At 41.2% G+C, this 23,930-nt stretch overlaps 1 protein-coding gene and 1 pseudogene across 3 annotated transcripts; both read left to right on the forward strand.

Moving 5' to 3' along the window:
- The first annotated feature begins 814 nt into the window (after positions 1–814).
- On the forward strand, positions 815–5,344 carry LOC148867259 (plant viral-response family protein). 2 transcript variants are annotated; one of them, XM_088979845.1, is made up of 4 exons: positions 815–1,127; positions 1,720–2,215; positions 3,099–3,592; positions 4,658–5,344. In XM_088979845.1, the coding sequence occupies exons 2-3, from the start codon at positions 1,869–1,871 to the stop codon at positions 3,586–3,588; spliced, it is 837 nt and encodes a 278-aa protein (XP_088835971.1). In that variant the 5' UTR covers positions 815–1,127; positions 1,720–1,868; the 3' UTR covers positions 3,589–3,592; positions 4,658–5,344. The 2 variants fall into 2 exon arrangements, with proteins under 2 accessions (XP_088835971.1, XP_088835972.1); XM_088979846.1 differs by lacking the exon at positions 4,658–5,344 and adding an exon at positions 4,082–4,361.
- Positions 5,345–8,239: 2,895 nt separating this feature from the next.
- LOC148867260 (cell division cycle 20.2, cofactor of APC complex-like) lies at positions 8,240–9,808 on the forward strand (annotated as a pseudogene). The gene is made up of 4 exons (XR_016108964.1): positions 8,240–8,588; positions 8,780–9,052; positions 9,155–9,423; positions 9,516–9,808. The product of XR_016108964.1 is annotated as a cell division cycle 20.2, cofactor of APC complex-like (transcript).
- The last annotated feature ends 14,122 nt before the right edge of the window (positions 9,809–23,930 follow it).

Below are 23,930 nucleotides of genomic sequence, written 5' to 3' on the forward strand. Positions count from 1 at the left end.
ATAGAGTAACAGGCATTTCAAACCGTATCATTTATAAAAGATACGATATGATAATCCGGTACGGGGCGTATCGTATCTTTACATTGAACTATGGTCCATTCCGATTCCGATTCCAAACCCCTATTCCTACGAATCAAACTCAGCCTTAATGTTCTATTTAATACTTTACTTATTAATTATTATCTTTCCCAATAACTAAATTGACAATTTCATTGAGATTTGGGTATAATGGTCAATTCGACAATTCACCATTGCCTTAGACTTTAAGTATATTCTAATTTTTAATTAATAACACATTAATTATTCATTAATTATGAAATGTTTACCATTTATATGAAACCAAGCCATCATCCAACCGAACCAAATCAAACTGAATTGAATTAATATCAATTTGATTCAATTAAACCGAATAATACCAAACTGAATTCAGTTAAGATCAATTTGATTCAATTAAACCGAATAATTGATCAGGTATTCGATACTAACGAAAACATATATTGAAATGAGAGTGATAAAAAGGGTTTAACTTAGCCAGGTTTTCTACGTGTAGATAGCTCCTTTGACCCTCTCTCTCTCTCTCTCTCCAAACTTGGATGACATAGAATTCAACATTAACCGGGTAGGTGGGTAGATGCTTCTCAGAGAGTCAGAATTGGCCTTAAGTGGGGCCCATCTTACATGGGCCTAGACCTCCTGATTGTCCAAAACGTGGCTTGTTATTGGGTCTCACGTGGCTTCATCGAGCAGCCTGAAGCCTCACATCGCATCGCCAAACGCCCAAACCTTTTCTCTTCAGTCTTCACCGGTGAAAGTCGTCAGAAAACAAGTAGGAATATAAATGGAATTAATAGTTTTAATTAATTTTTAGGGCTTGATAAATGATAAATGATTCCTCTCTTTTTTATTATTATTCCCCTTTCCACCTTCGGCCCCGACCCCGAGAGAGATCGGAACCGGACCCAACACAACCAGGCCTCGTGCTTCCTTCCCCATCTCTCTCTCTCTCCTCTTTCTTTTTCTTTATCGATTACGAGAGGGTCAGAGCTTTCCGGTTCGTAATCATTCGGAGGCAAAACGCTTCGGCAGTTTGGTCACGAAATCCATGCTCGAAAATCCAATCATTTTCTGTAAGTACTTTTCTCGCAAAAAAAAATAAAAAAAGACATTCGAATGAACCAAACCAGATTTTCAACGAGCCTTCAATTCAAACGTTTCTAGCTCAATTTCTTTTTTTTTTTTTTGTTTTTAGGTAAAAGTTTATTTTAAGTTTAGTTCTTCGGCTTTCTCGTTCACCTGAGATCTATTGCACTGTTTACACTTTCTGTGTTGGAGACGTAATTCTATAGATTATAGATCTATGTGTCGTTTTGCTTTCCGCCATTAAAGCTCGTTTCTCGTACTGAGCTCTCATTTTTTGAGACCAAAAGACCAGAACTGATCTTCCGCGTTCTTTCGTTTTACCATAAAGTATTCCCTTCCCTTTTTCAGTTTTTTCGGATCTTGCACAGGAGCTTATCGAACAGAAAAGATTCCTTGGATGAGGTCAAAGTATTCGTGACAAAAAACAAAAAAACCTAGAAAATAGAGCAAAAGAATTTTTGAATTTTTGTTCCTGTATTAGGCTTAAAATCTAAGCTAGAAGTTCGATTCTTGAAATTTTCGGTCACTTCGGATTTTAAGTCGAGAGCAGAAAGATTGAAATCCTTGCCGTTGTAACAGGAAAATTTGGATTAGCACTCCGGGAAATAGACGTCGGCAGTTGGGCTGCAGAAAATAGGGATTTCGGTCTTCCATCACGAGAAGAAAAGAAGAATAAAGAAGCTTAGAGATCAAAGTTTATCAGTGGTTGAAGTGGGTGAGTTGCAGAGATGGGATCATTCAAGGGTCACGTTCTGCCAGGGACGTTGTTTCTTCTGGTTGGAGTCTGGCACATATGGAGCTCGATGGTAAGGTACGTGAAGAACCCTAAAGGTTTCAGGGTTAGGGTTTGGAACCCTGTACCGGGATTCGACGGGAGGCTCAAGTATACGGAGCTTTATGTGGTTGCAATCGGAGCTTTCATCGACATGTGCATCGAGCTCCTGTACTCGACCCACCTCAAGTTCTTTGTTAATGGCGTCCTGAATCCTTCTCACATGAACGATTTCGAGCACTCTGGGATGCTTCTAATGTTCTTCATCTTTGGCGTCGTCGCTCTGCTTTCTGAAAAGACCAGGTCAGTCCCTTCTAACCTCCTTCTTCTTCTTCTTCGTACTGTATGATCGGGATTTGGAATTGGTAGCTAATCGTGGCCGTTAATCGAATGCAACGCGAAGATATCATCATATCAATGATGATGACTTTCTGAGTAGGGACTGCCGTACTTTTCTCTGTGATCATGTCAAAAATACAAAAGGAGTGTATTACGTCGGCTCAATCAATGGGTAATGGGTAATGGGACACCATCCATCAATGGTGCTTCTGAGTTCTGTTGTAAAGGGTATAGACTACCATTGTATTGGGAATCGGGATCACATAAACCTTTCTCCTCCGGGGATGTGGGTAGGGGAAAATGGGTTGGGTTGAGCTTCCTCAGGTCACTTAGATTCGTCATCTTCCAACTTAGGGACGATCTTAACTGGAGCGGGTATACCCTACAGGGACCCGAACCCGGATTATACAGTCGGATTGGTGTTAGACACTGTTGGACCGAACTTGTTCATTCAAATACTAAGTTGGATGGATATTGTTCTTTGTTCAAGCCCTCTGCACTATATTATATCCTTTTTAAAAGCACCTTTCCTAGAATTGATTAAGGTGTCTAAGAATAGGCCATCCCAAAAGCTTGTAGTTCATGTTCATTATGACAATGTTGGAAGAAAACTGAGAGTTGTGGACCAAAAGAACATTTACGTGGACATCAATTTCTTTATGAATTGAATACAATAAGCTAATGGGTCCATGAAGTTTTTTACTTCAGGATAGTCCTCCTGGTAGCATTTTTAATGCATCTGATCATATCATAAAGTCTGTACTGATGATTGCTTGCACCTAATTCTGATGACAGTGCTGCATGAACAATATTTTGATTAGCCCCACCCATTTCTTTTGTCCATCAGATTTCTCCCATTGCCAGAAGGAGCTCTATGCTTGATCGTTGCCACAGCATTCTCTGCAGAGTATCTTCTGTTCTACTTCCACTCAACTAATCATAAGGGCCTTGAGGGATACTACCACCTCCTCCTAGTCATCCTTATAGGCCTCTGCATTTTGTCCACAGTGTTTGGGGCCCTTGCGCCGACTAGTTTCCCTGTGGACTTGTCCTCTGGTATTGCTATCACCCTGCAAGGCCTTTGGTTCTATCAGACTGCCTTCACTCTCTACGGACCCATGATGCCAGATGGTTGTATGCTGAAAGGTAATACCATCTCATGCCGATCAATGGATAATCAAGTCAGAGGAGAGTTGCTTGCCAATTGTCAATTCTTTGGTCTGGTTCTTGGTGTTATTGCCTTTACCCTGGGGTTATACAAAGCTGCAGCTTCAAGATATGGGCATTCTGAATTAAGGAGCTTCCATGCTGCTGAAAATGGTTTTGTCAGAGATTAAGGAGGTAATTTTATTTATTTCTCTTGCACGTATCTCTTTTGAGAACAGTATAGAGGAACAGTTTGAGAAGTTGTGCATATAGGTGACCTCTCAAATTGAGGGTCACATCTGATTGATCTCCAAACCATAAATGAATGTGGTAGGATGATCTCAGATGCTCATTTTGTTTTCTTTTATTCATGAGGTACCCTTCTGTAGCATTGAGTAAGCTACGAACATACAAATTCTTGGAGTTGGAGCACTCCTAGCTTGTGCTTGGGTGTGCATTAGGTTGAGAAGGTCTAGAATGTTTTTTTGGTAATGTCATTACCATCTACTGATTCGTCCAATACAGAATCAGTGACATTCTTGTTCTTCATTTTCATCTTTCCTTTTTCAAGACAAGAAAGCAATGGTTAATCACATGTCAGTTGTGCCAACAGCCAAAGGATTCACATAACTCAGGCTTAAACTATCTTTACATTTATTTATGATGCCTATTTTAGATTTTCAGGTTGATCTTACCTGTCCATGGCCCAGTAGTCGAAATGGTCACTCAGCACCCCTCCAAATGAGGCATGGGATCAAACATTGAAACTGCAGGCTCTCCATGGCATGGCCAGTGGGCCTTACGTGCACCCTGTTATGCCCCACCCCTGATTCCCCTATAATGTGGAGTATGTAATACAAAAAAAAAGTTGATCTTACCTAATTAAGTTGGAACTTTGTTGACTATACAACTAATGGTTAAAAAAAAGAAAAAGAAGAAACCCATATTTGGGTGGTTTAGTCCATCTATTGACATTTGAACCCTTCCCTGCAACTTGATCATACTTTAGCATTTGTTACTATATAAGATATTCTTATATCGTTATCTTCCAAGTTCCATACACTGTATTCGCCAAATCTGGTTAGGTTTAGAATATCTTTTAGCATCCCCGACAACTTTGCTATGGTCAGCACCTCAGCATGGGAATCAAAATGATATTTTCTAGGCAAGGTTGTGCGTTGGATTAGTAATTGTCAGCTTTATGTAGGATTATATTGATGATAATCTAGTTTTTGTCCCTTTTTTCTGTGTATGTTACAGGTTTTAATGTATGAACAGGAGAGTAGGCATGCTGAACCGCATTGAAGTTGGGCTAAGAAATCCTTGAGTCGTAAGTGGGCAATAATGTTCAAAGAGACATTCTGTGTGGAACACTTGTTCCTGGCCTAACCATTCTGTAGATACTAAGTTGTTCCTCAGTACAGTTTGTAACCAGAAGAGTGTTTTAGAGGAGATCAACTTCAACCATCTCAAAGCCATGTGAAGCACTCAAAAACATTTGAAATTCTTTATGAAGTACTTTTCCTTGCAGATGTTCATGTATGGTTTATAGGGGTACCCGGAGTTGGATTTTACACAGCGGAGGTAGTTTTATTGGTCAAAGACATGGGCCACACACCCTAGCCCCAGGTGGAATGTCTAGTGTCTACTACAAAGTGGGTTCAATGTCAAGTGTGATGAAAGATGTGCTTTTTTCCAGCATAAGTAATCAATAAAGGTGTTGAAGTAGATGGGCGATTTGTTTTAGTAGGTGCCAAAAGTTGTAGGTTCTCTTGCATGGAAGTTGCTTATTTTGAACGGAACCAAAGAGTTGTAGTGGGTAAGTTTGGTATATATATCATAAATGGTTGACAGATATTGAGACTTGAAATTTCCCAAAATAAAATGATGTATTTAGACTAACTGCTATGAAAAGAAACGAATAAAATGAAGATGCCTTTGAATGCACTCTTCCTAAACCAAGACCTAGCTAGTTTGCCTTGGGTGGACAATGTAATGAGTCATTTTCCAAGGTCTAGAAGCCTTTGATGATAGTCTGTCTGGTTAGACTTTCCATGTTTTTGCGATAGTTTCTTATTTAGAGGATACCTGCCTACCTGGTGATTTTCAGATTGAGGAAGGGTGTATGCTAAATCATTTTATGGGGAGACAATGGAGTCCGTATCTGCTGCAGAGACCACAGTCGCATCCCATTGTTGCGACTCCTTCGAATGAAAAGAGGAAACGGTCCGATTCACGGTGATTAGGGCACGCGGCCCACGCCTCCTTGTTTCTCCGTTATCATGTCTTTTTCGAAATAATAGTTAAACTCATTTGTATCTCTTCGCTCTCTGTGTCTCTAAAAGGGGAAGACGTTCACTGATTCAAATGGTCGTGCCCGTGCGGCCGTGCCTCAGATTTTCTCTTCCCGTCTCCAATCAGCGACGACAAACAACATTATAGTAAAAAAAGCGGGATTTGACTTCACAGCCCCATCGCACCGTGTGTTGGGAATACTTCAGGTGTTATAAGGTTGGTGTGACCGTGTGACTTGTGAGTACTTTGGGATGGTAATAGATAGGTATCCTCAACTTTTAATTGCAACATTTAAGTACTTTAGACTCTAAAAAATAGACAATTAGGTCCATCTTATTCATAATGCATACACTTTTTATATATTTTTGAGGTCATTCTCATGTAACCGAATGTCTCTCTATGATAACATTCTCACATAGACAGCAAATGACATATTCAAATTTTCCTACGATGACAATCTCAAAATCTTCGTACTAATACAGTTTTTTATGTAAATTTTCCTCTCCCTTCACAATGGTTGCCCCCCCCCCCTACGGATTCATCCATATTTCATTTAGGTTTTAGCCCTCCTAATAAAAATTTTCTGGCTCTGCCCCTGCCATCCCCCAACCCATGGGCAAGCGGATTTGATCCCAAATCTCCGTTATCACCAACAGAAAGCCTTACCAACCACTTGGTTTGCACCTTATAGGAGATCTGGACTTTTTTTTTTTAATTAAAAGTAAGGGTTTGACTATGATGCCACAAAGATGCTAGAAAAAAATTATAACCAGTCAATCAATATAATAAAAATGGTAAGCAAGTAAGTGGGTTTTCATCAGAATTTACATGGGTTTTGATTGATCAAATCTATTTTTCCTATAATGTCTGTTCGGCATCATGGATTTTCCCTAAAAATGTATAAGTTCTCTTGATATACATTTGATTAATTGTGAAAGTAGACAGCTTAAAGCCACAAAGAATGAACAAAGGACTGCCAATGCCTTTCTAATTGTCTACCCTACTCGAATTTGAACCAATCATTGGTCGAGTCATTGGTTACATGGCCTCTAGGACAACAAAGTGAAATGTAATTTGAGGAATCCATTTTATTTCATGAAAATTATGTCATACAGTAGGATAAAAATTCCTTATCATCATTTGACCAGGCAAATTGTTATTCAGGTAAGACACGAGAATTCATGTGATTTGAGTTTTCAGTGGATAGGTAACTTACCATTTACTCCCCTCCAAAGAGAGTATTGGTTACCTATTGTCTCCATTATAGCGGTGACCACCGGCCAAACATGAGATTACTGCAATTCCGTCCTAATAGCCATCTTCCATTACCAACAAAACCCTAAGACTGTATTTGGTTTGAAAGAAAAGATAGGAAAAGGTAGGGAAAGAGGATTCAATAGGAAAATATTCATGTTATCTGGTAAGTGTATTACCTTTGTTGTTGAGGAACTCAGTTGCAAATTGCAATTAAATGTTATGTTCTCTCGCCCTAATAGAGTAATACGGCTTGGGTGGGGTGGCTAGGGGTGCACGTAGGATCCAAGTTGAGGTCAATCCTAACCTAACCCGACAACCCGAGTCGTTGAACCAGACAGTGAGATTGTAAAAACTGGGGACAGATTGTTATTATGATTTTAGATCATATATTTATAAAATCTTGAGAAACTTATGAGAATTGGGTTTCAACTTGAGCAACCCACTCTGGTCAGTGCTCACTGTTAAAAAGACAATAGTAGGTCAGTAAGATTTGAAGCTATAACACTTCTGTTTGTTTTATTTTTTTTTATATGTAGATTTTTAAATATTATTATATTTTTTAAACCAGGGTGCTTTGGCTACTGAACCGAAAATCAAATTGAACCAAACTAAATGAACTAATTTGGCTGGATTTATTTGGTTTTTAGTTTTGGTTCGGTTTGATATATTTTTTTAAGGAAAATTGGTTTTCAGTTTCGGTTTAGTTTGGTAAAATTTTTAACTCAATTGAACCGAATTGAATTATAAATATCAATATATAAAAAATTCAAAATATATGTATATTAATTATAAATGGTAAAAGCAGTTGACCCTGAACACCCCCAGGCCCCAACCAAACTCCAATTTCCCTTTGGCCCTTTGCCCTCTTCCCATATTTCCATTTGGGCTTGGATTGTACTTTGAATTTGCTTCTTTTAGGCCTGTAATTCCAAAGACAATGAATGTGGGCTTTGGGCTTAGTGCTGGGTTTGGGTGGTTTGAATTTGATTCGGTAAGATTCGGTTTATGAAAATAGAATGACAACTGGCAAGCCATTGGATTCTATTGGAGATTTTTTTTTGCTGAAAATTGGTATGCTTTATTATAGTTTACAAGGAATGGATCAACAATCCCAAGAACAAAGATTCCAAATTCACGGTTCTGATAGTCAACAACTCCCGCGAGTTGGCCGAAAAAAAAAGTAAAATAAAACAACTCCCGCGAGTTAACGCGAGAAAGAGCCGTTGCAAACTAGCCGTTAGAACTAAAATTTAAATGTTTATAATCGCCATTTCTTGTGACCTCGTACTATCTCAACATCTACCTCTCTAAGCGCTCAGTCAAAGATAACGAACGCCATCATTGATCATTTCGTTGTTGTTCTGTTTATTCCTGTTTCTTCATAGTTTCTTTTCACTAATACTGCATCTGAATTTACCTGTTTTGCAGGCTTCATTTACTTCTGTTTTTGTGTGTCTGATCCTTTGTTTTGCAGATTTTCATTTTCATTTTCTCTTCTTTCTTTTTTTTTTTTTTCTTTTTTCTTGTTTGTTTTTTGCTAACCCTATGGATGCAGGATCTTTCACCTCTTCGAACAAAACCCAATCTAGAAACCCTCTTCAAGAGCAGAACCCTACAGAGAAGAAATTCAAGGGAAAATGTAAGTTGGCCGTTCAGCATATGATAATGGAAATTTTCTGATGCCCATTTGTTTCGTCTACGATTCAACAAAGAATCAGATTTAATGTATTTTTCTCTTTCTCAATGTCTCATATTCTGGGTTTTCCTTTAGACCTTCCCTAGAGACTAACTCAAATCTTTCTCATTCGTTTTCATCTGTGGAATTGGCAGTTGGACAGATTCATTCCGAATCGTTCTGCCATGGATTTCGACTTTGCCCATTACATGCTAACGGAAGGGAGAGTGGAGAAAGAGAACCAGGCAACGATCTCTCCATCAAAAGAGGCTTACAGGAAGCAGCTTGCTGAGACTTTGAACTTGAACAGAACTCGCATTCTCGCTTTCAAGAACAAGCCCCCCGCCTCGGTTGAGGCAAACTTCCCAGAATCTGCCATATCTGTTCACCAAGCAAAGCCCACGAAGCCGAGAAGGCACATTCCTTAAGTGGGTTTTCTTTCTTTCTTGATTCTTTGTTGTGTGGGTGGTTCTGCTTTCCATGGTGTCTTCAGTATTCTAGAGCTTCTGATTTTGTTTGGTGGGTTACAGTCTTCGGAGAAGACATTAGATGCTCCAGAACTTGTAGATGATTATTACTTGAATCTACTTGATTGGGGTAGCAGCAACGTTCTAGCCATTGCCCTTGGTAACACACATATTTGTGGGATGCTTCCGATGGGTCTACCTCTGAACTTGTCACCATTGACGACGAGAATGGTCCTGTAACAAGCGTCAGTTGGGCTCCCGACGGACGACACATTGCAGTTGGCTTGAACAATTCCGAAGTCCAACTGTGGGACTCTCTGGCCAATAGACAGGTCAGTGGTTTCTCTGAAATCTTGGATTTATGGATACACATATACACCCATTGTTGTCAACATTTCTTACCTGGGTGGATATGTTTCTACAGCTGAGAACTCTGCGTGGCGGGCACCGATCTCGAGTGGGTTCCCTCGATTGGAACAACCATATTCTAACTACTGGAGGAATGGATGGACTGATCATCAACAATGATGTTAGAGTAAGGTCTCACATTGTGGAAACCTACAGAGGACACCATCAAGAGGTCTGAGGCCTAAAGTGGTCAGCCTCTGGGCAGCAATTAGCAACTTCATGGTTGCTGTTTATCTAGTAAAGCTGGATGTAGAGTTGATTGATTTTTACTGGCTTACTACTAATCACTTCCCTCCTCCCAATTCCCAAATACTTTCAGAGCCCTGATGGGTGTACGGTAGCATCTGCAGCCGCAGATGAAACTCTGAGGTTTTGGAATGTCTTTGGAGCTCCTGAAGCAGCTAAGCCAACACCAAAAGCAAACACTGAGCCATTTGGCAACTTAACTCGCATCAGATAAACAAGGTACAATACTAAAATTGTCCTACTAACTCAATTGGGATTTTAATTAGTCTGTCGGTAATTGTTTACTGATGAACAGGTTGAACTCTTGATGAACAGGTTGCAGCCTTTATCGGTGTAAATGAATGTTGCCATCTGGCATTCGACAAACTAATAACAAGATTGAACAAAAAATATTGGGTTATTTTGCATATTCTGTGTATAATGCCCTCCACCTCGGAGGAGTTGTCCACTTATTCCATGTCAAAGACCCATATTGTATCCCTCCATTGTGTATCTTTCCCTCCTTGGGGTTATATAACATTAATTAAGAGAAGTGCCTTCTCTTGCTTCCTTAATTTGTGATTTATCTTCATTGAAAGAGCCATTATCTTTGCAAGACCCATTTTATTAAAAAATGTCCTTTTATTTAAAGTAATTAAAACTTGCGTTATTAAAACATCATTTAAGGTACCCCATGCGATCAATGAGTTTTATTAAGAAAAATTGAGGAAGGAGATTTATGACATTTCCAATTAAATGGTGCTTATCTAAGCCCAATTCGATGTTTTTAGGTTAATATATATTTTTTTGGGTTATGTCTAGTTTGCATCACACTATTCAACTTTAGTGTGAGAGTGGCTGATTTCCTATGAGATAGATAAAATTGTATTATTTTTTTTGTATCTTAATATTAATTTTTTATTAATTTTTAAAATGGTTTGTAATATGTAAACAATAAGGGTACACAGTTTGTCAATTTCGTGAAAAAATTTACCCTTTGAAAAAAGGTACAAATAGAAAAATAAAATGTCAAATTTACTCTTTCCTAATGAAAAATCAAATTTTCAAAATAAAACCCAACTGATAAAAAACTCTGATTTCCAAATGCAATCTCTAAAACCCAAAACCGTATTTGAGACATCTCCCTCATGCATCTAATTTCAGATTTGAAAATCTCGTGGTTTCTGCAACGAATCTTAGACCTAAAAGTACCGAATCTCACCGCCACCAGCTTTGATTGAGAATTTGAGGTCAAGTGATTCCCATGGAGCTATAGACGGCAACAAGACCTCTCCTCTGGTTCTAAATGGTGGAAATCAACATTTGTCCAAGACAATTCAATTGCACAAGAACCAGAGAACTCAGAAGAAGAACAGGAACCCCGATAAGAAAAGAAAAGCAAGCTTGTATGTAATTATTGTTGATTGCAGAAAAGTGAGTATTATTTGTAATTTCTATTTCTCTTCCTTTTTCAGTCCTACTCATTTGTATAGAAATTGTTTTATTTTTATGATTTGCTTTATAATTTAATCACCAAGACGGTGAATCTAAATTTGGGTGTGACGGTTAGACTTCTTTGCGAGCTTCAAATTTTGAGCTTTTCCGTGAAATCTGAAGATGGGGTTTCGGTTGTTCTTCTGTTTTTTTTTAATCCATTGATGCAATGACTTAGAAATTAGAAAACAGGTCACGTTTTCTTCTTTTAGATTAGTTTTCTTCTCCTGGTATTAACCCTGCTTCTTCGTTCCGTCCCTGAATCATTAAGGCTATGTTTGGTTTCAAGGAAAAGGTAGGAAAAGGAAGAGAAAAGTAATGAAACTATACAAGATTTGTAGAGGTCCCTTCCTTTCCCTGCTTTTTCCTTCAAACCAAAATCGCAAAGCAGACGGAAGTATTCCATATTTATTCCTTCTGTTTTGGCTGTTGCTACAATGTTGCATGTTGTCGAGGAAGTTGAGCCCTGTAATCCGATCGAATATCAAAACTAGCTCATGGGAGTCCTGAAAATCAGCAAGGTTGATAGTCTCTTACAACATTGTGGATGGATTAGTTTGTACTCCTCCATCTTTCAGCATCCACCAACCATGATTACCCATTAACAATGTATTATCAATTCTGGTCGTACTCAAATAGGACATGGTGGATGAGTGCTATACTCATCCGGGAATTGACATTGGGCTGCCAGTGTCTCAACCACAGTCGCAAATGCGAGTATCAATTCGTACCGGGAAGTCCAAACGGCGTCATTGATGTGGCTTTCAGCTGTGACAGTTCCAACGATTCATGGGCAGTGGCATCATCAGTTTCGTCTTCACCGGAGCCTTTGCTTAAGAAGAGCAGAGCCCAGGAGCAGCAGATGGGTTTGCCTCCTTTCAGCCGAGTTATCGTGGACGTGCTTAGCAGCCCTAGTTAGAATTTAGAAATTAGAAAGCTGGTCGCGTTGTCTCTTTAGATTAATTTCTTCTTCTCCTGGATGTCAAAAAACTGAATTAGATTATGGTTGATTGTAAATTGGTATAAACCCTGCTTCTTCGTTCCGTCCCTAAATCATTAAAGGAAGAGAAAATCGCGAAGCAGACGGAAGGGATGTGATTCCATAGCAGAGAGACTCGCCAAGTGGAAAAACTTGACACCGCAGGTGATGGAGCAAAAATGAATCGAAAAGCCCCTGCCAAAGGCTCGAGGAAAGGTTGTATGAGAGGCAAAGGAGGACTGAGAACTAGCGCCGTAACTACAGAGGCGTCAAGCAGTGGACATGGGGAAAGTGGGTCGCCGAGATTCGAGAACCAAACAGAGGAAGCTGGCTTTGGCTGGGAACCTTCTCCACCGCTCTCGAAGCTGCTCTTGCTTACGATGAGGCCAAAAGCCATGTATGATCGTTGTGCACACATCTCAACTTTCCTGAAAGCTCTGCAGCGATGGAATCTTCATACTCAGAGGCGGTGTTGAAGCTGAGTGTCGGGGCCGGTGCCATTTCGAATGGGGGCGGTGAACAACGAAGGGTTTTAGACATTTTTCAGAAAACTTAAGATAGTTTAACATAATATGTAAATAGTAAGGGTATAGTTTATAGTTTATGAGATTTATCCTTTTTCAGAGGTTTTTTTCAAACAATATGAGAAGTTTTTGTTAAGGTCAAAACATATATAGGGTGATTGTTAGAAAACCCAAGGTTTTTATAATTTTCCTATTTTTCTAATGTAATTTAAGTTAATTGGTAAATATTAATTATAAATGGATATTAGTTTTATATTTATTTTAGATACATATTATTTTTATTATATTAATAAAAATATATTTATCAAGAATAATAATAAATAATTATTTTTATCTTATTTAAGTAATCTAATAAATTATTTTTACTATGATTAATTAATTTTTATTATTTCAAATGATACAAATGGATTATGATTTTTATGATGTTTCAACTTGCTTGACTTAAAACCTATTATTTTGTCAAAAATGATCCTTTTGGTTAAAAAACCCATGATCTAGTCATGGGTTAATGTACAATGTATTGAAAACTTCTAGTGAATTTAACTGTGTATAGGGTGTTATTTTTATTTTGGGTAGCTCTTCATGATCTTTGCAACCCCACTATACCAAAAATACATAAAAAGCACTCACTTCGTCATCAAATTTCAAAATTTGGCTCTTCTTTATAAAAAATAGGGTAAACTATAAGGACCCCCTCTACTATGGGGTCAATGACAAAGACCACTTTGTACTTTTTTTTTTGTGATAAAGACCCCTATATTATGGGGTCAATGACAAAGACCCCCTTGCAGTTTTTTTTTGTAACAAAGACCCCTTGGACTTCAGTCGTTAAGTTAAATGACGAAAGGCATTAAATTACTAAAATACCCCACTAAACTGTTTGAATTTTCTTTTTCTTGCCGTACTTTCTTAAAACCTATCTGACCCAAAAATACTTTTATTCATCATGGGAAAAAGGAAAAAACATTTGACTTTGTTTGATGAGAAATCTGACTATCATCACTTATGCAAAATGTCCTCCAGCTTTCAATGGCAAAACATCACCTATGCTCTACTTTCAAACAAAACCCTAGCCTTTTTCTTCTTCCCACTACCCTGTTGAAATAGTCTTTTTTTTCAAACGTCTGAATTTGATCCGCCAAAGTAGCAATGGTAGATGTTTAGATTGGAGATGTGGAGCCTAGAAAGATACTTTCCTCTCAGGCCTCGTTCGCTTTTCGGTAAGTTACTTACCTAGGTAAATGCAATTATCTGGGTAAGATTTTCCTGGGAAACACTTATCCGGGTAAGTGCATTTGTTCATGTTCTTTTATTTCCTAGGTAAATAAGGCAATGAGCATTTTAGCCACAGAAATCCATTATTAAAAGGGGCATTTTTGTCCCATTCAAGTGTTGGTAACTTCCCCCTATTCGGGGAAGTTACTTACCCACCTAGAAGACGGGTATCACTTTCTTGGGTAAATGATACCCAAAAAAATATACTTTCCCTAGTCTCGACATAAAGCTGAAGAAGAAAACATGGGATTATTGGTTAATGGGAACCAAAATCCCATTGACCAGCTTTCCCCCCTCTCAAAATCCGAAAAAAAGAGCGCCCCCTTAAAGACATGCTTATTATCCATTTCTTTCATCACATAAAGACACACATGCACATAAAATATAGAACAAGTTATGTTATTTTTGTGTTAAAAATATAGTTGGATAATATTAATTATCCTTGCCTTTCTTAGGGATTTCTGCATTTTTGGTAAGACCTATCCAAAAATATGTGCTTGAAGGAAACCTCATTTCTTCTTCACCAGACCCTGTTGGGTGTTATTTATTTTTTAGTCAATTGTAGATTATTATCTTGTACTTTGAGACTAGTCTCACTTTAATACTTTCGACTATGATATGAAAAAGATATAATATCCGAAAAACAACTGACCAATAAACCAGAATCATAAATGTGGTAAAGAACATGGTATTATTTATCAAAATTCATAGATAGATTTTGATTGGTCAAAACTCTTTTCATACCACATCTTTCCATTCCATATCTTTGCTATGCACAAATATGTCCTATATTGCAGCGTGGTGCGAAGCTTATATGCATGAGTGACTTGCTTTAGGTGGTATACATGCTGCAATTGTTGGGTCATTGCACCCAACATCTGTTGCTGCACTTCCCTTTCTCTCTCCCCACCCAAGTGTTGTGACATTCCATGAAGGAATATTAAACTACTAAAGCATGCTACTACATGGGAGGCACTGAGAGAAGATGGAGCAGCACAAAATGCTGCACTAACAATCAAGGACGAAGTGAAAGAAAAGGATGCGATCTGTGCTCTCACTCATGACTATTACTGATGAAGGAAGATTTGGCCCGACCTCACAGTTATGCGACACGTGGCAAAGACAACAGCTCGGCACAAAAGCAAGCCTAAAGCGCGAACACCAAAGGGACACCAACGGCCCTAACTCCCTACCGGGGGCCCGAACTCACCCTCGGCCCCAAACCAGAAAGTAATCCGAGTTGGCCTACCTTGTAACAGTTCAGGATACACCGTCGAACTGGCCAATCTTGTAACAGTTCGGGATACACCTCGCCGAACTAGCCAATCTTGTAACAGTTTGGAATACACCTCATCGAACTGGCCAACCTTGTAACAGTTCGGGATACACGCCGAACTGGCCTACCTTATCAGTTCGGGATATACCTCGCCGAATTGGCCAACCTCGTAGCAGTTCGGGATACACCTTGCCGAACTGGCCCACCCTATACATACCTCCGAACTCAAGGCTTTGCCTCGTTCACCACTCCGCATCACCGTCTGGGCACCAAAACCAAACAAGTCGTACCATGCCTGACACTGAGGAAGTCCATACCCGAGGGCGCCGCACCCAACTGACTTGGGATCTGACGCTTGACGGCCGCACTCTAAAACAGCCATCTGCCACAGCCACCTGACACTGCCATCTCCAGTTAGAAAGACGGTTAGGCAGTGGCGGTTCTGTCCCAGCAGAAAGGACGACAGCCAAGTTGATAGATGCAAGAGTAATCATACCCGACCTGACAAGGGCCTCGGAGCGAGTGCGCGAAGTGATTATAAGAACCCCTGCCCCCAACAGACAAGGTATGTGAACTTTGCGCTATCTGGTCTACACTCTGCCTTTGAGAGATTACTGACTTGAGCTTCAGAGTTATCACACCGGGTTCCCCCCGGAGCTCTCTTCTTTCCCGTTTCAGACTACCCGACGCTCCAGCTCAGATGCGAGTTCGCTAATAGCTAAGACCGGCCGGATTGCACTCCATCAATTGGCTCCCCGAGGCAGAGTACGAAGCACTGATAGCCGGGATGAACTTAGCGCGAAAGGTAAAGGCAAAGCACTTGGTCATCTGCAGCGATTCCCAGCTCGTAGTCAACCAAGTTACGGGCAAGTATGAAGCACGTGAGCTCTCCATGATCACATATTTGGCGAAAGTAAAAGAGGCCCTGCTCAACTTCCACTCACACTTCATCAGACAAATCCCGAGGTCAGAGAACACTGAGGTCGACGCTCTGTCCCAGTTAGCCAGCACAAGTCACAACAACGTGAAAACCGTGTACATAGAGGATTTACCTTGGCCTAATATTCTCGGGGGGGGGGGGGGGGGGGGGGGCAGAGGAGGTCGCTCCCGTCATCGAAGCAGAGCCGAGCTGGATCTACCCACTCGCGAGCTTCCTGATAGATGGAACCCTCCCTGCAGAACGCAATGCGGCCAAGAGGGTGCAGCGCCAGGCAGCCAAATACGTCATAATAGACGAACGGTTATACCGACGGTCCTACACGCTCCCTTAATTGCGTTGCGTGCGACCTGCCGAAGCCGAGTTCGTACTCCGCGACACTCACGAAGGCCTGTGCAGCGGACACTTGGGGGGCAGAGCAGTCACCCAAAAAGCACTTCGACAAGGATACTACTGGCCAACGATGAAGGCAGAAGCCGTCGAGCTCGTCAAAAAATGCGACAAGTGTCAGAAACACGCCAATATCCACCATCAGCCTGCTTCTGACCTAAAATACCTCGCCAGCCCGTGGCCCTTTGTACAATGGGGCATCGACCTCCTGGGACCATTCCCGCCAGCAACAGACGGAAGAAAATTCTTAGTTGTTGCAGTAGATTACTTCACGAAGTGGATAGAAGCCAAATCTCTGGCAACTGTTACGGCCTGGAACATATAGAACTTCTTTTGGAAGAACATAGTATGTCGTTTCAGGTTACCTCGGGTACTAATTTCCGACAATGACAAACAGTTCGAGGATATCAAGTTCCAAGAGTGGTGCCAGAACATGGGGATTCGACAAAACTTCACATCAGTCGCGCACTCGCAGGCAAATGGTCAGACGGAAGTAATGAACAAAGCCATCTGGGCCGAAGAGCTACCAAGTGTCCTGTGGGCCCACCGAACTACAGAAAAAACCGCTACGAGAGAAACCCCCTTCAACCTCACCTACGGCATTGAAGCAGTGATCCCGGCGGAAATCGAAGTACCAACATTGCGACTAGAAACGTAAGACGATCGGACAAACGGAGATGAGTTACGTACCAACCTTGACCTACTGGACGAGGTAAGGGACCTCGCGCATATCCGGACAGCGGCCTACCAGCAGCAGGTAGCTCTCTACTACAACGCCAGAGTAAAGCAACGAAGCTTCTGAGTCGGCGACCTGGTCCTTCGTAAGATTATGGTGCCCGAACCCGGGTGGGCAAACTTGGACCAAACTGGGAAGGGCCCTATAAAGTAAAGAGAGCGCTCGGGGGTGCATACGAGCTCGAAACCTTGGAAGGCAAACAAGTACCTCGAGCGTGGAACATCGTGAACTTAAGGCGATACTACCTATAAACCGCCAAACGAAGTGGACGAAATCAGGTCCTATGGGCCACAATACAGAGCCAAGAGGAACATCGGCGTAAACAAGCAAAGAAAAGGACATATTATCAGCTCGACAAAAAATCAGTTCGCTACAAAAGACTCGCGGCAAAACGGGTCGCGGAAGTATAATAACCCGGATAAGTGGCATATTATCAACTCGACAAAGAAACAGTTCGGGAAAAAGGAACACGGGCAAAATGATTATCTATTCCGTTGCAAGAAACAATACATTGGCCATCAGAAGGCACTTAAAAAAAATTGCTACATGCCCGAAGCTACTTCTTCGCCATCAGAAGGCACTTCAACAACACCCGAAGGCCCTGCCTCTCCTTTAGAGTCCGGCTCGCCATCGGCAGCATTGGCCATCTCCTGAGTTATACGCGAAGTGGATATGGCACTAACATCAAGGTCGGGGTATGTGTTCTGTATCATCCACCGGCTCAGTTTGAACCCCCTCCTATAAGAATCCACCATCAGATCGTCAAAATGCGGAGAGGCAATGTAGTCTTCAACGGCCTTCTTCTTGGCGTCTTCAATGCCTTGGGAAAAAATTTGCGTTTTCTCCCTGATGTTCTCCTGAAGATATTCGACTTGATGCTGCAAATCCAACTTCAAGTCTGCCATGTGCTTGATAACGACCCCCATGGCCTCGGCATCACGCTGAGACCTCGCCTGCCTGGCCATTGCGACGCGAGCAACCTCTTCGGTAGCATAAGCGGCCGCCTCAGCAGCTCGGTTATTCGCCTTTGCAGCACAGAAAGCCTCTTCAGCAGCATGAGTGGCAGCCTCAGTAGCTCGCACCTGTCGCGAGCTCCTCTCCACTTGGGCTGCTAAGGCATGAATTGAAGAATTCACCTACCAAAAGAAACAAGTGAGCAATGACAGCAAAAGCGACAGAAAATGAAAAAGGCAGACGAAATCTGACTTACCACCATAGCATGAGTTAAGGTGCGACAGGCGACCTGGTTCAAAGGAAGATCGGTCCACGCCGCGATCTCTTCAGGGAAAGTAGCCTCCCTACTCTTCTGAAGAGCGTAGTTTGGCGTAAACACGCTCCTGAACTCCCCTTGAGCTCCCGAACCCAAGGGCCCAGCCCGCGTATGAGCGGACCCAGAGTGAGCAGGCACCCCGGCAGCTTCATGCATCAGTGGAGTCACCTCGGGCTCCCTGGGCAGATCCTCCGGCGTGTTGTCTGGAACTTGAGGCTCCTCTTCTGGGGGCAGCTCGGTACGATTTCGCTTGGCGACCCGCTTCCTCCTCTTCATACCTTGGAACAGACGCCCCCCGCGAGTTCTCTCCGTGTCCATCACACCTGCAGAAACGAGTTCGACATCAGAAAAAATAAAGGAACAAAGCAACAAGAAACCACAGAACTAGAAACCTACCCGAACTCAGGCCGGCCGCAATAAGCTTGGCCTCCGTTAAGTAGTAATGGCACTTCAAACCTAGTCGTGCCCATTGCCGGAGGCCCTTCACCGTCTCTTTGTCGAGAGTAACACCTGAATCAGGAGCGGCCTCACCCCACCCAGTCTGAAAGGGCCATCCTTGTGCACTTCGCACACCGAAGTAGTATCGCTTCCACGTCGGGACTTAATTAGGAAGATCGTGCAGAAGCTTAAAGGGAAATTCTGCTCTAAAAAAAGGGAGACTGTCCTCACCAGGTTCCGAATAGAGTTCGGATGAAGTTGGCCAATGGTGACACCGAAGTGGTTTATGACTTCGACGAGAAGGGGGTGGAAAGGAAGTCGCAACCCCGCAGCGAGCTGCTCTCGAAAAATCACGATCTCATCAGGACCGTGTTCCCAAGGAAAGCTACCTGAAGGAATAAAATATGTATATCCCCCAGGCAGATTGTAAGACACAAGTATAGATTGAAGCCTCTCAGGCGTCATGGTCGAGGGACCAAACCTGTCTAGCATCCAACCTCGGCGAGAGGTAGATGCCAAACTGCCCGAAGCGGCTCGACCTACTGGTTCATAGTCCTCGGGTTCCACCTCAGGATCACTGAGGCAGTCGGGGGATACGGCTCAGTTTGTAGAACCTACGTCAGTCCTACTTGAAGAGTCGTCTGAGCTATCAAAGCTAGATATTGAGGAAAGGAGGTGGATTCAGGAAAGTACTCACCGGAAGAAAGTTTTGCAGGCTCTGGAGACGGGAACAAGCCAAAAACCTTGGAGGCTATGTAACCAGCCTAGACGCGAGCTGAAAAAACTTGGACGCGAGCTGAAAAGTTGGACGCGAGCTCAATAGGCAAACCGCAGAAGTGACAAATCGACTGGGGTCCCCCACTATTTATAGCTATAGTAACCAAGAACCGACCGTGCAGATCAAAGATGACCCGACGACCCACATTTGCGCTGACCGCACGTCCCTTGAGATCAAGACGTGATTGGCGCACGTCTTTCCAAAAAAAGTGAAACGTCAGCGCACGTCTTTTTGAAACCGACGTCGCGCTAATGCACGTCTTTCTGAAACTGACCGTGCCGCACGTCTCCCTGGCAAATGCCAGCGCACGTCCAGTAGTGGCGCGCCTTTTCCTGACCCGCTGTCACGTCTCAGCGGCGCAAATTTTTGAAATTCAAAACGCGCCGTTAGTTTCCCGCCTTCTCGAAAACCGAAGAACCCTCGCAAAAGCAACTCGCGTAGTCAAGATTCAAAGGACGGGACAAATCCACCTACCACCTCGCAAAACTCCCCGCACCAGGGCAAGACCCTTGGCACGAGGAGTGGGGGGCAATTGATGAAGGAAGATTTGGCCCGACCTCACAGTTATGCGACACGTGGCAAAGACAACAGCTTGGCACAAAAGCAAGCCTAAAGTGTGAACACCAAAGGGACACCAACGGACCGAACTCCCTACTGGGGGCCCGAACTCACCCTCGGCCCCAAACCAGAAAGTAATCTGAGCTGGCCTACCTTGTAACAGTTTGGGATACACCGTCGAACTGGCCAATCTTGTAACAGTTCGGGATACTCCTCGCCGAACTGGCCAATATTGTAACAGTTCGGAATACACCTCGCCGAACTGGCCAACCTTGTAACAGTTCGGGATACACGCCGAACTGGCCTACCTTATCAGTTCGAGATATACCTTGCCGAACTGGCCAACCTCGTAGCAGTTCGCGATACACCTCGCCGAACTGGCCCGCCTTATACATACCTCCGAACTCAAGGCTTCGCCTCGTTCACCACTCCGCATCACCGTCTGGGCATCAAAACCAAACAAGTCGTACCATGCCTGACACTGAGGAAGTCCATACCCGAGGGCGGTGCACCCGATTGACTTGGGATCTGACGCTTGACGGCCGCACTCTAAAACAACCACCTGCCACCGCCACCTAACACCGCCATCTCCAGTTAGAGAGACGGTTAGGCAGTGGCGGTTCTGTCCCAACAGAAAGGACGACGGCCTAGTTGACGGACGCAAGAGTAATCATACCCGACCTGACAAGGGCCTCGAAGCGAGTGCGCGAAGTGATTATAAGAACCCTCTACCCCCAACAGACAAGGTATGTGAACTTTGCGCTATCTGGTCTACACTCTGCCTTTGAGAGATTACTGACTTCAGCTTCGGAGTTATCACATCGGGTTCCCCCCGGAGCTCTCTTCTTTCCCGTTTCAGGCTCCCTGACGCTCCAGCACAGAGACGAATTCGTTGACAGCTAAGACCGGCCGGATTGCACTCCATCAATTACACATTTTCCAATCCCCAAGAATCCTCAAGCTGTTATCTTTGTTGCAGCTACCGTATTCCCACATCTTAACTATAAATGGGAAAAATGTAATCAAATGCCTTTCTCGACCTTTCAACTTATACCGTGATCTGTTTCTACACAATTTAGTTTTTTTCTTTTTAATTGATTAAAACTATAGCTTTAAATGCTATCCATTGTTTGGTTGCGAAAAAGGAAAATAGTGGGAAAATCAATCCTGTTAACAATTAATAATTAATAATATTTTTATTATTTTATATTTTATTATTTTTATTAATTATTAATATTGTAATGAAATAATTTTATAATTAATGTTGATAATTATCTAATTAGTTATTAATTAAGGATTATTATTTTAAATTTTATTTTATTAGTGTTTGCTATGAAATAATTAATAAATTTACTTTTATTATTAATTGTTTTTATTGAATCATTAATTAAATTAATAATAAAATCCTTATTTATTTATTCATTATTTCATAATACTTTTTTATTGTTTAGTAATTATTATTAATTAGATTTTATTATTTAAAATCCACACTTAGTTAATTAGTATTTTACATTTGATTAGATTATAAGTTAGTATTAACATTATATTCTATTAATATCATGACTTAACTAATAATTTTAATATTAATTATTCATAATCTTAACTAATTAATAATATTTGTATGATTTAGTATTTGATTTTTATTATTAATTATTAGCATTAATTAATATTATAATTTCTACTACTTTATATTTTACTGTTAATATTTTATTTTATTAATACTTGTGACTTAATTAAGTAATTAGTAAATTATTTTATGAATATGTTATTAAATAATTAGTAATTTATTTATGCATCATGGATCTAGTACTAACGCTTAGAAATACTGCGTTTTTTTTTAAATAAGTTCCCCCCTACATTCCCAACAAAATGGTGGGACTCCACATCCCAAGAATTGGAATCTATAATTCCACCTTTTCCCCATCTCATCTCATGACTTCCCATAAGCCAAACATGAGAAAAAATGTATATTCCAAAATATTCCACATTTTCCTTTCCCATCGTACAAACCAAACAAAGCCTTAAGGTAAGCCAAATTTGATTTATTTACAATTGAATGACATATGGTCTAGCCCAATCTAGAGGTGTTAAAGGGGCTGGCAGGGCCCGCGTGCAGCCCGCACAAAATGCAGGCCGAGCTATGCCACGGGCCAGGCTGGTCTGTGGTTCAAGCCTTAGGCCCGGTCGGGCCAAAACTATTTATTTAAAAAATTGAAAAAAATCTTAAAATTTTTATTTTATATGAATTTTAATGTATACAATTATTAAATAAAATAGCAAAATAAAATTGTAGATGCCATGGGCATATATTGCAGTGAAAATAAAAGGGGAAAAAACTATCTCCATGTAACACATTAGCATCATTTCTATTTGTGCAAATAGATAGCATCCGTAAATCCAACCCAGCGTCATTTCTATTTGGAATGTAGTGGAAACGGCGATTAACTATTATCGAAACAAGATAGTTATTGTAACAACCAATCAGCATCATTTCTATTTGGATTTGATTATTGAAACTTCAAATCCAAATCTGCCCTGTCATCCAAGTTCAATACAATATAGTGTCGCAAGAAGACGGTTAAATTATTTTCTTTCGAAGGGTAATTTTGATATTTTCAAAATTTTCAAGTGTTAGATATAACTGACAGTACGAACTAAACCGACAGCTGTTGAGGGATTTGCATTGTGTGCACCCGTGGTGCACTGAACGCGTGAACTTACAAATAAAAATTGAACACGTCACCTTAATAAATTTAACAAGATTTAACGGGGTTGCAATGTTAACGGTGGTCCAATTAATTGAACCGGCCACTAAAAGACAAAACAATAAAAAGACAAGGGGAAAATAGGTAAAGAGAAGTGATGAAACCGGAGGAAATGAAGTGAGACGACACCAGAGAAACTGAGAAAGTAAGGTGTGACAGCCTTAAAACAAAGGATTGCAATGATACCGGTGACCCGTTTTATCTACAAATGCACCACTGAATATTGTAAGGCAAATTAGAGATTGAGGAAAAAAACACTAGTATCAAAACGTAGATCAACAGGTGATCTAACAACTTAAATAGAAAAAACTTAAAAATAAAGAAAAGCAGAGAACTAGATCTAAGGTTAAACTAATCAATAACCATTGATCGAAGAATAGATTGGGAACTGGAGGGCATTGACGAATACAAGAAAATCAAATACTTGAAATTGCAGAACGAACACAACAAAATCAGAAAACAATAAGAGAGAGAGAGAGAGATGAGGAGACCATACCCAACACTCGCTCCTATTGTTCTGACCGTATCACGCAAATGGAGTTTGAGTGGAGATTGGAGAGGGAAGGGAAAAAGAAGTATATATTTTTGTCTGCAAACACCATCTCTGTTACTAGCAGATCAGTTTGCCGAAGTGGAGTCAAGAATCACTAGGGAACAGCCTCATGAAACTACATAAAAAAAAAAAACGAAAAAGAAAAAGAAAAGGTGGGATAGAGTGGTGAATTGGTTGTCCCCATTGCTTGAAATTGTGGGGAGGCCAACGCATGTGGGCGAGGCTGGATGTGG

Source organism: Nelumbo lutea, chromosome 3 (assembly GCF_056320005.1).
Source record: "Nelumbo lutea isolate HS-2025 chromosome 3, American lotus-T2T, whole genome shotgun sequence".
In the NCBI taxonomy this organism is placed as follows: Eukaryota; Viridiplantae; Streptophyta; class Magnoliopsida; order Proteales; family Nelumbonaceae; genus Nelumbo; species Nelumbo lutea.

Bases quoted from the DNA above. Each gene is read 5' to 3' on its own strand.
- LOC148867259 (XM_088979845.1), top strand. From the start codon at position 1,869: ATGGGATCATTCAAGGGTCACGTTCTGCCAGGGACGTTGTTTCTTCTG. The intron at 2,216-3,098 runs GTCAGTCCCTTC...TTTGTCCATCAG, and splicing joins CTGCTTTCTGAAAAGACCAG to ATTTCTCCCATTGCCAGAAG.